General features: G+C 26.9%; 1 protein-coding gene across 1 annotated transcript; it reads left to right on the top strand.

Annotated features, from left to right (window-relative positions):
• Positions 1 to 5,601: 5,601 nt before the first annotated feature.
• Positions 5,602 to 10,004, top strand: LOC127291532 (uncharacterized). The gene is made up of 4 exons (XM_051320716.1): positions 5,602 to 5,673; positions 5,747 to 6,279; positions 7,441 to 7,630; positions 9,678 to 10,004. Exons 2-4 carry the CDS (start codon positions 5,812 to 5,814, stop codon positions 9,809 to 9,811), a joined length of 792 nt encoding a protein of 263 aa, XP_051176673.1. The 5' UTR covers positions 5,602 to 5,673; positions 5,747 to 5,811; the 3' UTR covers positions 9,812 to 10,004.
• Positions 10,005 to 18,170: the final 8,166 nt, after the last annotated feature.

Below are 18,170 nucleotides of genomic sequence, written 5' to 3' on the forward strand. Positions count from 1 at the left end.
CAATGAAAAGAACGAATAACTTCCCTTTTTGTATTATTTTTATAATAATATAAATAAATATTTATTTATAAAATAAATAAATTAATTAATTTATTTATTATTATTTTTATTTATTTTTTGGGTACCAAAAACTTACGAAGAATGCAACAGATGAAAATTTATAAGAAATCTACTTTTTAAAATAATTAAGTTATTTTTATATATTATTGTCTTTGTTTTACATACTGCTATATTACTTGACTTTAAATTCTCTATAAAAACACTAGCCATGCGCTGTATGGTAGCTTATGGTTTATATACAATTTGCACTGCGCAAGTACACACTTATACTGAAAGTCACATGACTTTTTTAAATTCTTAATCTGACTCTACTGTTTTTTGAATTTTGACGATTACGCGCCACAGCATGCCGCATAATGCGCAAACTCCAATGTGTGATTTGAAATTAATCTACACGAGACATCCGAGGCGCACGTACCACATGAGCTCCACGAGGTGATCTTGGATTATTATTTTATTGTCAACAAAAATATTCCATAAGTGATGTGTGTTGTGTTAACTTGTGATAAAAAGTGATTCTAGAAAATAATCGGAGAATATTATTGCTCAAAATTCCCAGTGCTAAGAAGAATACGAAATTGACGCACGCTTTTATACTTTATGTGAAAGATGGATTAACCGATACAGTTGAAGTTGATAACATTTATGATTTTAATCCATCGAATAAAGAGGATTTTGAAAAAGGAAAAAAATATAAATTAAAATCGTATTTTGTTGATAATTCTGTCAACGAGACAACTGAAGACGTTGTCGACATCTTCATTCTTCGTTTGGGAGGTATGTTTTGATTACTTATTTGCAATAAATATAAATTGAATAAAAATATATGCAGCATATTATAAGATTCTGAACTTCCTGTTTTTAAAAATATTTTCTTTCTTTTGATTGTTTTTCTAAAATTACAAAATCAAAAAAACTCATTTGGGATGTTCTTAAGAATAATTTCAAAATAATTATAATTCTTTAAGAAAATACCAAATTGGTATTCTATTTATTTAGTACTTCTTCTGAACATCGTACAAAGAAACGTTAAAAATTTTTATTGTTTCATTTTTTTTTCTAATTTTACAACCTAAAATCTAGGTTATCTAACATGTGCTCAAACAATTTTCCAATTTTCTAACACATAAAACTATGATTAAAAACATAAAATTCAATATTTTATGAATTTCTTTTAAAAGATATGATATTGAAAAACATTTTTCTAAAATATAAATAAAATATGTCTTAAGAGTTTTTTAAATATAGAATTTGTCCTCTAGTCTCGAGTTATTCCTTTGACTCGTTAAATATATTATCTAATATTTTCGCTTTTAATAGAGTTAGTTTTTAATTATTGGGATAAACATTTGTGTTAGTATCTCTTTCGTTAAGCCACAGGTTTTTTCTTTTTTTTTTTGAAAAATAGTCATTCGAATACAAAAAATGATAATTAAGGCATTTTCAAAGATTCCCAACCTAAGGGGTCATTACTTTAACTCAAAATAAAAAGAAAGTTAATATATTTAAATTGATCGCAATTATTTTAGCATAAACTTATCACATGCTGCTTTAATTTAGAACCTCTCACTTTTCGATAAATTTTAAATTTAATTATCTTTGTTAAAAGGTAGAAATTAGTATAATCAAGTGATAAAAATGTTAAATTTTTCGAATTTTAATATTATTCAGTTTTCCTGAACTACAAACAATTAATTTTCTTTTTTATTTCTTTATACTTGCAAAAGAAGATTTTTCTGAAAATAACCCATATATACATATAATATAGGCCTATACATATATAAATATTATATGTATATTCTGTGATGTTTTAATTTAGAAGATATTCGCAATCATATATTGTTAGAAAAAATGTGATGGTTATACCAAAAACAAATTTTATGATAATCTTTTAAAAGTGTAATAACTGTTCTTAATTCAATAAGTAGAAGGGTCAGAGTTCCTCAAACGGATCAGAAAAAAAATATTTCAACAGTAAATTAATTTTTTTTACTTCCACTGTGATTAAATAAAAAAGTTTTTCAAAATTTTAGACAAAAAAATTTTTGCTTATTAACAATTAAATTTTTTAATAGTTCCAAATAATTTTTTTTTTTTTATCCGATTAATCGATTTAAAAATAAAAAAACAGGTTGCTTTTGTTTTGATTGCAGTTTACAAAAATAATTTTATTTAACATATTTCATAAAAAATCACATTTAAAAAAAATTTTTTTTAAATTAATATTTAAACCAAAATTGTAATTGTAATCTATATTTCCAAGTAAAGAAATCCTGTTTTCTAATTTTAAGTCGATTAACAAAATCTGAAGAAAAAATTGTTAAAAAATGAAATTTCTAATAACTTTAACAAAAATAATTATTCAGTCGAAAATCACAGCAACTTATTTTGATTATTTTTTAAAACTAAAAAAAATGATGTAATTTTGAAGAATAATTGTAATTTATTTTTAATTATAAATTTTAGGTGATCCGTTTGAGAAACTTTGACACGTACAATAATATATTTGGATTTGAAAAAGCATATTTTAAATTGAAATTTATAAAATATTTAACATTTTCAGAAAGTGATACAAGCAGAACCAAGCGAAAAGAGTACCATTTCCTAAGAAACGGAATATGAGTTTTTCACAAGATGAAAGGCAAAAAAAAGCAAAACCGGTAATTATTTTGTAATCGTCATGACCAAAAAAAATAAAATTGATTGAATCAGTTTGTACAGAAACAGTACAAGTTCATTTATTTTCGAGAATGATTTTTTTACTGAAAAATTTTGTTTAAATGAAGTCGCACTAATTGGTAAAATTTACAAAAAAAATTAATTTTTCAAGTTTTAATATTTCAAATAAATAATAAATAAGAATGTTAAAAATTTCAATTTTTTTTGGCACTTTGAATCTTCGATAAAAAAGTAATTATAAAAATATAATCTTAATTAAAATTAATGAAATTTAATATTTTGTAATATATTTTTACTGAATATTTAATAAAATTTATTTATTTTGTTTTAGATTTATTTTATTGTTTTTTTTATTATTTATTATTATCAAAAACATTTACTTTGTTCTATTTCTTGTGTTTTTCCATTCCATTTTTTGTAGAAACAGCACAAGTCAAAAATTTTATTTAATTGTTTACACCTTATGGTAATAAAAAAAAATCGTTCATAGTGGAGTTTCAAACTGGACTAGGAAAATATTATGCAAAAAGTAAAAATGTTAGAAATTCTTGTATTTACAAGAAAAACAGTAATTATTCGTTCCTAAACAATTTTGATTTGTGAACTTTTGCGGTTTTTGTTCAAACTGACTTAATTGATTTCTCTTTACAGAAAAGCAGAAAAAGGCTCCTATATGATGTTGATGAAGAGAGAGGTAATGAAATTGAAAAAAGAGGAATTACTCTTGCGAAATCGGCGCAAAATTATTGAAGACTCTGACTCAGAAGAAACATCTGAAATAGATATGGATGATGACGTTATTGATGAAGAAGTCTTTGAAGAATCAAATACTGAAAAAAATGATGACACACAACAAAACGGTAAATTGATAAGAAGTAATTAAATAAAAAATTTAATTAAAAAAATAAATAAAACGGTATAAAATTTTAATTTGCAGAAACACTAAAATTTTGTTTCTAATTTTAAAGTAAAAAAAATATTTTTTTATTCTTTTGTTTAAAAATTTTCAACTTTTTTTTCTTTAATGCGTACCGTCAAAGCGGGTAACTTAGGACAGTTTTTAATGTTTTTCATTAATAATTTTTATAAAATACCATCTGAAGGCTTGACGTTTGGAATAAATATTCTTTAGGGTCCTGTGTGATGGTATGTGTGGTTAAAATTTTTTTAGATATCTCAGTAATTTTCTCGCAAGTAAAACAGGAGTGTCCGGTGTTAGCCTACAAAGACAGATAACCCTTGACACTTTTAAATTTTTTGCATTATTCAACATTATTTTGGATAATTATGTTATAAAAGTATTTTGTTTTAATAAGAAAGTATTCAAAAGCTTTGTGAATACTTTTCATGATTTTTTTACAAGAATAAACAAAATTTATTCATTAAAATTAATTAATGGTATATTTGAAGAATGAATATTTTTGAAATTTTGTACTTTTGAGTACTGTGTAGTTTTCAGATGGTTTTTTGAGCGCTCAATTTATTTTCTAACTTTTAAAAAGTTTCTTGAATTGTACTTTCCGAAAACTAGTAATATTTGCGACTTTTTTATTTCATATTCCTCCCAATGTCCGAAGTTATCCTACAAAATTTCATTTCCTCAAATAAAACACATTTACAAAATAATTTACAAATTCAGGTGCAACAAAGTGCAATAACCAACAAAACTTTCTTCTAACCAAATTAATTTTTTTCTTGAATTATTTTGTTTATTTTTATTTTTAATTTATCACATTATATTCCTTGGATATTCAATAAAACGATAAAAACGCTAACTCCGTTTGAAAACTATTAGGTAGAATAGAAAAACAAAATATTCTAAAAAATGTATGAGTGTCCGGAGTTACCCGCTTTGACGTGCATTTTCCGCTTTTACTTTAATTTTAAACCTTTGTAAATAAAATCTTCGACGATTTCCGCTAATTTTTCATCTGTATATTTTTCTTCTTTTATAACTATATTTAATTTCCTGCGTTCTATTTCTCTTTCTTCCTTGTCCCCCTCAAGTCTTCAAATTCTTTCAAACAGAAAAATTCCATTTTTCCTTTTCTTTTCTCCATGGCTCCTCTTTTATCCATTCTTTCGATAAATTCTTTTAACAGTTTTTATTTTTACTCCTGTAATTGTTCTTTCAATTATTTCTTTATTTCTTGACCTATTGATATTAACATTTTCTCCATACTCGTCTGAAATTCCATTTTTTTTCCTGTAGCAAACATTTTTAATTTTGTATCCTTTAAATTTGAATCCTTTGGTGTGGTTTTATTACAGCGTTTTTACTTCATAGTGGTCTTCCTATTTAAATTCAAAATAAACAACACTGATACTTAATGCCCCCTTGCATCACATCTTCCACCCATTCACCACTTTTTTCGCTGTACCACTTTAATAACTTTATAATTCTCTAACTTTTTCTTCTTTCAGTTCCTTATTTTACCTCTTCTTATCGTCCAATCACTCTTTTATATAATTACCAGCACCTCTATTTACTTAACAGTAATTTTTTGGAGCTCATAGAATCACAGGCAGCCACTTTCATACATCAACCTGAAGTCTTAATTAATTTTTAAATTAACAATAATTTACATTTTTTAAAAATTATTAATATTAATAATAATTTTAATAAAATAAAATAAATAAATAAAATACAAATAAAATAATATTAATAATGATAATACAAACACCAGGAAAACACTTTTTATTATTTTTAAGTTTTATGGGTATTTTTTTAACCATTTTATAATAACAATCGATTTAATTAGCAATAAATGAAACTTTAAAAAAATGTATTACTTTTACTTTTAGAAGAACAAACTGTGATGAATTCAGAACAATTGGAAGCTCTTAGCACGATGGCTACGGTGTTATTACAGCACGATTCGTTGACTAATGAAGAAGTACCCGAAAGAGGAGTTCGTCGTTTTATGTCCGACAGTATGTAATATGAGTATTAAATTTATTTTTGTAACATTTTTTTCTAAATTAAATGTTAAATAATTGATTTTAGAAAATGCTGATAAAAGTCGAAAGTAAGCACGCTTTTCTGATTCATCTGATACCACAAATAAATCTATGAATGGGGCTCCAGATGATAACCAGCGGTTTTCTACTTTATCCGATTCTAGTAATGGAAACAGTGATGAAATTCCTGGCGATACTTCAGGTGCTGGTCCTTCTACTTTACGCGATCCAATCCAGCAGAGAACAGAAAGAGCTTCTCGCTTACAAGCACAGAAAAGAAATGAAGAAGTACAGAGATTACACCAAGAACAAGGAGATCAACCCAATGCAATCCAGGCAGGACTGCAGAGAGGTGCTGAAATTCCCGGCGATGCTTTAGGTGCTGGTCCTTCTACTTCACGCGATACAATCCAGAAAAGAACGGAAAGAGCTGCTCGCTTACGAGCGCAGGAAAGAAACGAAGAAGTACAGAGATTACTCCAACAACAAAGGGATCAACAACAACCCAATGCAAACCAGGCAGAAGCTGGAGCATTATTGCGAGAAACGGAGACCCGTTATAAAGCAGTAAATGATCAGGTATTATTTCAATAATTTAAAAACACTTTGCAAACATTTTATAGCAATATTTTAAGCTTAATAATCAGATAAGACAATATTGACTAAAAATTACTATAACTTTGCATGGACAGCGCGTTAACAAATTTTCGATGTATCTTCTAATGCAAAATTATTTCAGAATTGAAAATTTTCATATTAAGCAAAGATTATTTGAGTTTGAAATTTATACATTTTAAATATAGCAGATCAAATGTCGCTTTTGAGAATTTTTATAGTTTACCCTATATGATATTTATTTACTTTTTGCTCGGCTGTATTTATTTTTATTAAAATGTGTATGAAACCACATTTTTATGAAGCAGAATCTTAATTAAATAAAATTGGGTATTGCAAAAATTAAAACACTTAAGCTTTAGGAAGAATATTCAGACAATTGATTTTGTTATTATTTGGATTTTATTTTTTTCTTTGAGAAGAAAAAAAACCACTTCTAAGTTTTTCAGAACAAATGCAGTACCGACCGAGACTATATAGGGGCGCTCATTAACTGATAAAAAGCTTAGAATTTAAAAAAAAAACACGAAAAATTTTCAGTTTTTTTTCCGAAATCTGATGAAAATGTAAAAAAATGACACCTGTTCGATGAATTTTAATTATATTTTCGTATGATACAGTAAAAAATTTGTTGGTTTTGTATGCTTTTCTTAATTTTTTAATTTCTTGAAAAGTAACGTTTGTCAACGTTCTTGAGCTTATTTTAATCGCTATTTAATGTAAAATTTGAATAATCGACTGATATTTTTATATATATTTTCACAAAAAAATTTCCAACCGTAAAAATAGAATCAAGAAATTTTTAAAAATAGATTGTCATTGTTTACACAAAAAAACTTATATTAAAAAATCAAATAAATAAGTATTTAAGAAGCTTTCTCGAATTTTAGTTTATTTTTTAAGTACACATATTTTACACTGTTTTTTTTAACTCTTTAATACTCTTGATAATTTTTTGAATTATTTTGATTTTTACTCGTGGCCGGTACTGTAAACAGAAGTATTTCATAATTTTCTAAATACTTTCTAATTATTTAATTTTAAACTTTTATTTGAAGTCTTTGTTTCAGAAATTATTTATGTAAAAAAATATTTTTTAACTTTTCAAATTATTATTTCAAATAGGTTTCTATTGGAGGCGATTATCATATATATGAGGATACATGGGAATTAATGTTGCTTAAAAATGATTCACGTTTTGTGCGTGACGTGTCTGAAGTTATATGGGGCGCAGAAGCTCTGAGGAATAGGTGCCTCAGGAGAACTTCTGAAGAAAGTGTTTTGCTAACACCACGCAAGTATCAACTCGTAAAAGGTAATAAATTCAATATTTTAAAAACTGATGTTTAATTTGTAATGAATATTGCAAATGCGGGAAATCTAAATCCATCTACGGGAAATTTCAATTCACATTTTAAATCAGATCCAAAATATTTTTGTCTTACTATTTTCTAAAAAAATCGGACAAGTGCGAGTTACACTTGCATTAAAACCGAGGGTTCCGTACCCCTAATCCTAAAATTTGAGGGGTTTAAAGTGTGAAGGCCGATGGAAAAATTCAAATTTTGTTTAATTTTGAGCATGGAAATACATTTCATAAGTTTTTAAAAATTTTTTAATTTTTTTTATCATTTAATATTTTCAATTTTATGATTTTTTTAGATTTCACCAAGTAATAAAAATATCAACAAATAAAAAATGTCAAAAGATAAAAAAAATAGCAAATGATAAAAAAAAGAAAATGGCAAATTATAAAGAATGGCAAAACACTACAAAAAAATATAGCAAGCACAATTGGAGTTCTCGCTATATATTTTTGTAATCTACACGCAAAAATACGTTAAAGTGTATAAATTTGAAACTCTTTAGATAAAATATTCTTTGTTTTTTGGGGAAAAATCATGATTTTTATCGAAAATTATCAGTTTTTCCTTGAAAACACTATGATAATTAACTCCAATCGTTCTCGCTATATTTTTTTTGTAATCTACACGTAAAAATACGTAAAAAAGTATAAATTTGGATCCCTTAGGATAAAATTTTCTTCTTTTTTTATTCGAAAAATCCATGATTTTTTCTAAAAAAATGAGTTTTCCTTAAAAACAATATGAACATCAACTCCAATTGTGCTCGCTATATTTTTCCTGTAATCTACACGCAAAAATACGTAAATATACCAAATATGAACTGCCTTTGTCAAATATTGTGTGCGCTAGGAGGATTAATCGCTTTTTTTCAAAATTTTTGATTTTTCCTTGACAACGCTATGTAAATTAATCCGAATTATGTTCGCTATATTTTTCCTGTAATTTTCACGTAAAAATACATAAGTGTACCAAATTTGAGCTCTCTATGTAAAATGATGTGGCAACCAGGGGGGGGTACATAGTCATTTTTAGGGATTTTTCGTAAAAAATCATGGTTTTTCCTTGACAACGCTATGATAATTAATTCCTATGAGATTCGCTATATTTTTCCTGTAATCTACACGCCAAAATACATATGTATACCAAATTTCAGTTCTCTAGATAAATTTGTGTGGCCGCTAGGGGGGGGGGTACATGCCTTGCTTCACTAGTCTCATTAATAGTGTTCCCCCTTCGGGTACGGAACCCTAAAAAGAGTAATTTTTTTAAGTTGTAATGAATTTTCAAGTTGTGAATTTTTTAATTTTTTGACTTTTTAAAACTTGACATATTTTTAATTACCTCTATCTTTAAAATGAACGAAAAAGAGTTTTTCTTTGAAAAGAAAAGTTTAGTTTTTCTTCCACTTTTGAATAATGTTAATGATTTGTAATAGAATTTGTATGAATATTTAAAAAAGTAATTTAATTTTGCACTAGCAAAGGCTAAAATTATAAGAAATAATTGAATTTTAAAAGATTTGAACTTGTTAAGAATTTTACTTTATGAAGATTTTTTTCCAAAATTTCAATAATAATTGCTTTGCAGACATTGAGATATATTATTCATTATCTACATTTTAAACCATATAATTTTCATTTAAATTTAATTTTAATCAATTTGTATTTTAATTAATCTACATTTAAATTAGTTCTTTTTTCAATATTGTGGAAATTTCAATTGATTCAAAGTCTACTGAAAGTAAAATGTAATGTGTTTCAAATTCATTAGGTACAAAATTTTTATTTTATATACATACAAAATAAATATATTAAATAATAATCTTCTAAATTTTTTGTAACGTATAAGTTAATGAAAATTTTAAATCGAATGACATACACGATAGGCCGCTAAATATTTTTAATAGTTTAAGAATAAATTTTAAAGCAAGCGAAAGAACATTAAAGAAAGACTAATTATTATAGGAAAATAATATATAAAATATAATTTTTACAGATGCTCTTCGTTATAACCTCACGACAAAAAATAGATGCTCTCCTGGAAAGAGAGCCATTAGAATGAAAAAATTATGGTCTCATATGTCGCAAAAGTTATATGACGTCAAAAGAAGACACCGTCAACGTGAATGATATTACTTTATTATTACTTATTTTATCTCACTTATTTCTCACTTACCTAACCTTAATACTTACCTTATTATTATTACTTACTAGCAAAATTACACGCGCGCAAGCGCGCGTCCAACTTTCATTGCAATGGTTATTTTAAAATAATAATAATATTAATAATAATAATAATAATTCTGCATCAGTGGAGTATTAAAATAATAATAGGTATATTTCTAATTTTCACGTTATCATTTATTTATACACAGAAAAAAATGAGTTTGATGTTATATAAATAAATAAATTTAAGAAAAAATTTTAAAATATAAATATTAAAATTTTAGAAATAAATATTTTTGATAAAGTCAATGTTCGATGAATTTTTTATAATCTTTTAAATTACAAAAAATTAATTATGCTAAATATTTTTTTGTATTTTCTATAAATATTTCGTTGCAAATGAAAATTTTAAATTTATGTTTTTTTTCAAAAAATTTAATTAACTGATAATTAATAAGTATTAAAAAATTATGTAATCAAAAAGAAATTTAAATTAACTGAAAATTATTAATTATATTTTAAAAAGTATTAAGCAATTAAAAAATATTTAAAAATTTTGAAAAAATAAAACCTAAAAAAAATTTGTAATGTTTTAAACTTTAAACTTAAATTAAAAATTAAAATCAAATTGAAAATTTTTTAAAAAAGCAAACTATTTTTATATTGTTTATAGATAAAAAAAATATAACAATTTAATAATTAATAATAAAAACAAATTAATAATAATAAATTTATGAATAATAATTTATAATAAATAATAATGAATAATGAAAAAATAATGAAAGATAAATAATAATTATAAGTTAAAATGTTCTAATTATCTGTATTAATCATTATATTTAAAAAAATGTATATATAATATAATAAATTTATAAATAATAATAAAAATTATATTATAATTGAAACTTTTTTTCTATAAATACCAAGTAGGAAATATACTGGTGCTGCACACAATGAACAATATTTTTTTTTTACTTTAATCTGTCACTTAGTATATGACTTAATTAATGACGATGAATAAAAATATCCGTCGTGTTAACCATAAAATATTACGAAATCAAGAATTGTCAAAATTTTAGAAAAACAAAAGGAACAAAATACGACTAACTTCAAGTGTGGACAGACGGAATGAATGAATGAATACGGAAATTATTATAGTTAATAAATAATAATAAAAATTATATTATAATTGAAACTTTTTTTCTATAAATACCAAGTAGGAAATATACTGGTGCTGCACACAATGAACAATATTTTTTTTTTACTTTAATCTGTCACTTAGTATATGACTTAATTAATGACGATGAATAAAAATATCCGTCGTGTTAACCATAAAATATTACGAAATCAAGAATTGTCAAAATTTTAGAAAAACAAAAGGAACAAAATACGACTAACTTCAAGTGTGGACAGACGGAATGAATGAATGAATACGGAAATTATTATAGTTAATTAATTTTAACTCACTTATTATTACTTAATAACATAACTGATACTAATTTTAAACCCTATACATTTGGCTGTACTTTATTCTCAAATTTATAAAATACAAAGATTTTAAAACAAATTATAAAACTACTTATTATTTGAACTAGTGGAATATAAAACTATTTAAACTATATAATTTTAAAAATATTTAATAATAAAACTTATTTATTTTAAATATTATATAGTTTCCTAAATGCCAAGGACAAAAAAAATGAGAAAATGACTATTATTTAAGCTTTCTTTAAAAAAATTTACCAATAGAAACCTAATAGAATACGTCAATGAAACGACTTAGTTTCCGACGTCGGATCCTATCCCAAATTCCGATCAAGTTTCCCAAGTCGGTAACGACGTATTTTTTGATGTCGTTTACTACTTCTATTGCGACGTAAAATCCAAATCCTATTACGAAGGTGAAACCTAATAGTTTCCAACGTCGGATCCTACGTAGGTATTTTCAGTAGGGAAAATCAAAAATTCAAAAGTTAACATTTTTGTTAAAAACTTTTGTCTGTGCTTCAATTCAAAATAATATATAATAAAATTAAATTCTTTGCCTCAAAACAAATCGATAAATTACACATTTTACTAAAAATTAATAGAAATTAACGTAATTTTTAATTTTTCGAATAATCAAACAATTTTTGTAAAGTTTTCTTTTTTTGAAATAAATATTTTATAATAAAAATAAATACAGTATACAATATTACATAAACGAAACAATCTTATTGCTTCCTCCACAAGAAAGCAAATTTTGTTAATACGTTAATACGTTAATAATTAAAATTCTTACAAAAATTTACTCTATAAATGTTCATTTAACCTCACAATACTAATTTTTATAAATTTTCATCAATTTAAAGCTTTTTTTGATAATTACCTAAATTCGACTTAGATTCGCCCCAGCTGGGTCGAATTTAGGTAAATCAAATCCGCCAGGGCAGTTACTCCCTCTACAGTGACCGGTGTCACAAGATTTCACTAAATTCAATATTTTCTGAGATATAAGTCATTAAAAAAAGTCTACTTCCTCCTAAAAAATTTGTCCGATTTTTCAAAAATAAAAAATACGTATTTCGTGTTTTTCTGCAAAGAATAAGAAGAAAATATATTTACCAGAATTTTAAACCTCGACTATAAATCTCATGTGGAATTGCCCATATATATATATATATATATATATATATATATATATATTATTTTCTCTTTTTTTAATAAAAATTTGTGTGGCGCAATTTACCAATAGGTGGAAATTTTCATAACTATATTGAGGACTGAGAATCGGAGGGACGCTGGTCTTAATAACTTAGGTGTATTCATTATTCAAAAGAGAAAATAATATATATATATATATATATATATATATATTATTTTCTCTTTCTTTAATAAAAATTTGTGTGGCGCAATTTACCAATAGGTGGAAATTTTCATAACTATATTGAGGACTGACAATCGGAGGGACGCTGCACAGTGGGGCAGGGAAGCTTATTTCGCGCTATAAAATCAAATATTTGTCAAATCGGGCTGAAAAAGTATACTCGGGGGTTTTTGGGGTCGCTGATTACGAATCCCGTTTCACTTTTAAGAAAAAAAAATGGCCGACCCAAAATGGCAGACAAATTTTTATAAAAAAGGGGCAATTCGGGCTGAAAATGCTTACTCGGGGGTTTTCAGGGTCGCTGATAACGAATCCGGTTTGACTTTTAAGAAAAAGAAAATGGCCGACCCAAAATGGCGGATAAATTTTTCTAAAAACGGGTCAATTCGGGCTGAAATTGCTTACTCGGGGGTTTTCGGGGTCGCTGATAACGAATCCGGTTTCACTTTTAAGAAAAAGAAAATGGCCGAAAATTTTATTAATAATAATTTTTTGCTCTTTAACATTTTTAATCAATAAAAATTTAAATTTTCTCTTTTCTAATTAATTGAATTTCATTATTTACTATTAATCTAATTAATTTTACCCCATTATTAATAAATAAAATTATATTTATAATTTTTATTGACCAATATTCATTTATTTTAACTCTTTTAACTCTATGAATTTTTATTCTTATAATTATAGCTTGAATAAATATAAATTTTTAAAAATTCAAGTCCACATGATTGCGACTACAGAAATGACTATAACTAAAAAAATAGCAAAAAGTAGCAAAATGTTTAATTATTTATTGGTTCTTTATATTATAAAGTAATAGAAAAAAAATAATTTAGTGCTCTATGTACTTAAATGCATAATTAAAAAATTGAATGTTTTATAACCTACACTTATAGCCAACATCACATTACTTAAACATGTATTAAAATATGAAAATATCATGAAACCAACAAATAAATATGATTAAAATATAGATCAATACATACAGGACAAGTTTCTATGCTTTAGAAACATTATTATCAATTCTGCAAGAAGATACAAACACTTTCAAGTTACACAGAAATTGCATCCATACTTACCACGTTCCGTCAACTTGCGAAGAAAGTACATTCTGGTAAAGACTAAGTGAAACTTTTGGACTTTTAAAATAAGACAAAATGTTTGTCAATATATAGTCTAATGATATACTAATTTGCAGAATTTTAAAATAAAATTTCATTTTTTGTTTTTTTAGCTATAAAATGGTTTTCCTGCCCCACTGTGCGCTGGTCTTAATAACTTAGGCGTATTCATTTGTGCTATATATATATATATATGGAGCGTTCACAAATTACGTAACGTTTTTTTTTAATTTTGACCCCCCCCCTTCCCATGTAACACGTTATTGCATACATTAGCGCCATTTTTTCTGCTGTCCGTAACAAAGTGCTTGACCCCCCCCCTCCCCCAAAAAATGTTACGTAATTTTTGAACGCTCCCATATTAGGGTGGTCCTTACATGGGGCAAAAAATGTTGTTTTAAAATTTTTCACCGGGCACCATCTCAATTGCTTCTCTATGCTAAGAATCACTCTCAGTATTTTTATTTTATTTTTAAAATAATATTTTAAGGTTGCTACCAATGTTTCAATTTTAATTGAAAACAGCAAAAACACTATATTAATCATTCAATTTTATTTATTGATATAAAACATTTATATGTAAAATTTCTGCAAACATTACAAATAAGAAAATGTTTTAATACTGAAATTGTTTAAAATCAGGATACAAGTGTTGATTTTTTTGTATCAGGATATTTCTTTCTGTACTGTTTTACCAACAAAAGCAAATACTGCTTTTGCTCTTCATCGTTTGTTATCAATTTATTATATTCCTCCATTAAGGCAACACCACGCTCAGCAATATCATTCACTACCCGCATAGAATGGACGATTTTCTTTGCTGCCTTAAAATTAGAATCATCTTTCCAAGTTTCAACGTCTTTATTCAAAAACTGTGATGAAATGCCCAGTATATAAAAAAATCGTAAAGAGTTACTAGTCACAAAATATTCTATGCTTTTTTCCTTAATGTGTTCAACATCAATGCTTTTTCTTTTTGGACAATCCTCTACACCTTCGTTTCTGAGTACATTTACCATCTTTTTCTTATCTTGAAATGAAAGTTCGTCGTCGAAAAATGCAAAAGACACCAACTCTTCTGATAAGTACCATAAATGGCCCAGGATTTTTTTCATAGCAACTTTGGCAATTGCTGGGTTTATACTTTTGAAGGATTCAAAGTCTTTTAATAATTGTAGATCGTTTCTCGGTGCTGAATATCCGGCAGTGGCTTGAAACTAGTATTTTACATATATCATGATTGTGAAAATACATATATCTTTGACTGCTTTTTCTTCTTTTTTTGTAAGTTTAAACTGATGTCGAAAGAGGAATATTTTCAAGCAATATATGGCTTTAGCCATCCATCTAGCACGATGAAGACCAGCAGGCCTCCTAAATGATACTCCTTTTTCAGGAACTTCTCCCAAGTAAATGATCGTAAGATTCAGCAACTCTTTATAGTCATCTCGAGGTTGACATATTTGGAGTTGGTTTTGTGCAAAAGAAATCCTGTCTTCAGCAACATTTTCGATGATCTTTAAGGACGTGGTATCAGAAATTACTGTCTAATAATAATCATTTTGGTCAATTTTGTCCCAATTTTTTTAACAATTGAATATCAGGCCCACTAGATGGACCGAGCGCTTGATCCAATACAGCTTGTAACATAATTTCTGCTATATGGTGGCGACAAGCCAGCAAAAGCATATCTTTCTCCATTTTCTGCTCCAGAAGAATACAAGCTCTATTTATCAAACCGGTGTTTACAGCGGTAGTGTCAAAACATTTTATTTTCTCGCTTAAACCCCATGAAGTTATTGTTTCGTAAACAGCTGATGCACATGCTTTGCCTGTTCCACAATCCAATTTTGGAACTGCTAGAAGCTGATCTACTCCAAATCCCGACACTAAAATTGGCAGACGATCTACAGTTTCGTGACCACTTATGTCTTCAATTAACTTGCCATCCCAATGAATCGTTAATGAAACTCAGGTTTGAACTCATTTTTAAGAGATAGTGCAATTGCTTTTCGATTTTTTAAACGATTTCGACGTATAGAAGATCTATTAACATTAAATTCTGAAGGGTCACATCCTGCACTTTTCAATGTGGATGGTATGACCACAGCAGCTTTTCTATCACTTAATTTTGTGACATCAAGGCTGGTAGCTAAGTGGCTATTTATTACATCTTTTCGAGCTCGTTTTTTTGGCGGTTGCACTTTCGAAGGTCCTAATAAAATTTCGAAATCAGATGCACTAGTATCTTCGCTGGTAGTTGAAGAAGAAGGTACACATTTTTCTGTCAAAGCCGAGATACTTCTGTTTTCTCTTTCACGTAATTTTTCGAGGCGTTCTTCTTTCTTTTTCAGTTCCTCACTTTTTCTCAAACTTTTGTTATCTATTGAACCTATTAAACCACAGCGATCTTTCTGTCGCTGTGCCAATAGAAACTGCTTATCCTCTTCTACAGTCATAATACTTAAAGCTTCAGAATGAGCAATATCAAACAAATCATCCAATCTTTCTTGCCAGTCTTGCTTTTTTTCTCTAATGTTTTCGAACGTTTTTTCTTGTTCTCCTTATTTTTTTCAGATTTTTCCACTCAATGAAGTATTTTTCTATTTTACTGATAACATGTTATTTCAATCTTGTTGGTATACTGGCTTTTTCCCACAAATTCATGACTTCACTTGCAGACACAGTAGCAGAATCTCGAACGGTTTTTTTCCTTCGTTTTTGTAGAAAAAAATAAACGTAACACTTCACCAATAGAAGGTAATTTTGATTGATTTAGATTTGGTATGGATTGGCCGATTAACCAAACGTTGGTTTTATTTCTAGTTAATAAACTTCCGCCACTACTTGTAGACGCCATGATAAGTTAAACAAGTACGTATGGTTTGGAAAACAAAATGCATGTGTGTTCGGTATTTACTGAAATCGAATCGAGGGTGCTGGAAGTGAAAAGTTAAAATGTTTGAAAGTTTGAAATGAAATGCAATGTCACTAGTTTTTGAATTTTTACATGACAAAAAGAATATATGTTATAAATATATGAAAAAATGACCTCACATAGGTATATGGCTTAAACTTCAATGTATAAATGAATCACAGGATTCAACTTAATTTTCATAGGCACAAATGAACAGAATTATTAACTGTTTTTTCTGCGTTTCCTATAAAAATGCCTCAAATAATAATTATAATTTCATAATCTAGTTTGCACTAGACAAACACAATGCTCTTGAGAAAACATGATATTACTGAAAGCCAATGTGTATTATTTATGGAAATAAACAAACAAAACTTTTAGGTTAAGAATTCCATGAATGCCAACCATGTAAAAATAATAGCGCGCGAAATTTGAAACGCGTAAAAATAGAATCTAACATAATTATATAACTTTATAATTATAATGTCCAAAAAATTACTTTTTCAAAAGTTTGACTTAAGGTAGCGACCTCTAAAACTATTTAAAAAATAAAATAAAAAAATACTTATTTATTATTTTAGGGTAGAAAATCATATTACGGGGTGCCCAGTTAACTTTTTAAAAGTCGAAAAATAAGGACCATCCTAATATATATATATATATATATATATATATACATCCGGACAATTGATCAGAATCTCATATAACATGTTTCGAAAAATTTGTTTCTGGCACTTTGAAAATTTTTATAAACGAAAGCAGTACAAAGCTTCCTCCACGATGAAGCAAAATGAAAAATTTAGAAGTCAAAACTTAAAAAGTATAGTTGTAGCAACTAATAAAAGTAGTAAAAATGACTAACTACCAATTGGACAAGCAGAAAGTAGTCTTCGAGTAGTTTCCAGACTGTCGTAGCGAGCGTGCGTGATTAGTTGGTTAAGGTATCGGATTGCGAGCGTTAAGCCGCTTGTATACCTCTCTGATTCCCGATATGCTTCCGCCGTGTAACAGTTTTCTAAGTTGAAAATGAGTTTTCTAACTTGGTAGTCATGTCAGAAAATTGTTTCTATGGCGGGAATATTTGAATTTCAGTTTTTAATAATTGTTTTATTAAATAAAATATTATGAAATATGTTTGTAGTGAATTTTTCTTAATTAAAACAGAATATATTATGAGAAATGTGTTGAATGTCAGTTTCTGTTGTGATGAAGCAGATTTTTGTGGAAAAGGTAATGTGGCATACTGCGCGACAAGCATGGATTTGTTGACAATAAAATAAAACAATAACTGATTTTCTGAATATTTTTGTTTTTATAAGGGACCGTTCAAAAATTACGTAACAATTTTTGGGGGAGGGGGTGGTCAAGCACTTTGTTACGGACAGCAGAAAAAATGGCGCTAATGTATGCAATAACGTG

Source organism: Leptopilina boulardi, unplaced genomic scaffold, assembly GCF_019393585.1.
Source record: "Leptopilina boulardi isolate dan_hultmark-lab unplaced genomic scaffold, ZJU_Lbou_2.1 LbouV2_140, whole genome shotgun sequence".
In the NCBI taxonomy this organism is placed as follows: Eukaryota; Metazoa; Arthropoda; class Insecta; order Hymenoptera; family Figitidae; genus Leptopilina; species Leptopilina boulardi.

What these genes read in the sequence shown, in the direction of transcription:
- LOC127291532 (XM_051320716.1), top strand. Translation starts at nt 5,812, where the DNA reads ATGAATGGGGCTCCAGATGATAACCAGCGGTTTTCTACTTTATCCGAT. An exon ending in ATAAAGCAGTAAATGATCAG is followed by an intron (nt 6,280 to 7,440) that starts GTATTATTTCAA and finishes TATTTCAAATAG; the next exon opens with GTTTCTATTGGAGGCGATTA. An exon ending in CAAGTATCAACTCGTAAAAG is followed by an intron (nt 7,631 to 9,677) that starts GTAATAAATTCA and finishes TAATTTTTACAG; the next exon opens with ATGCTCTTCGTTATAACCTC.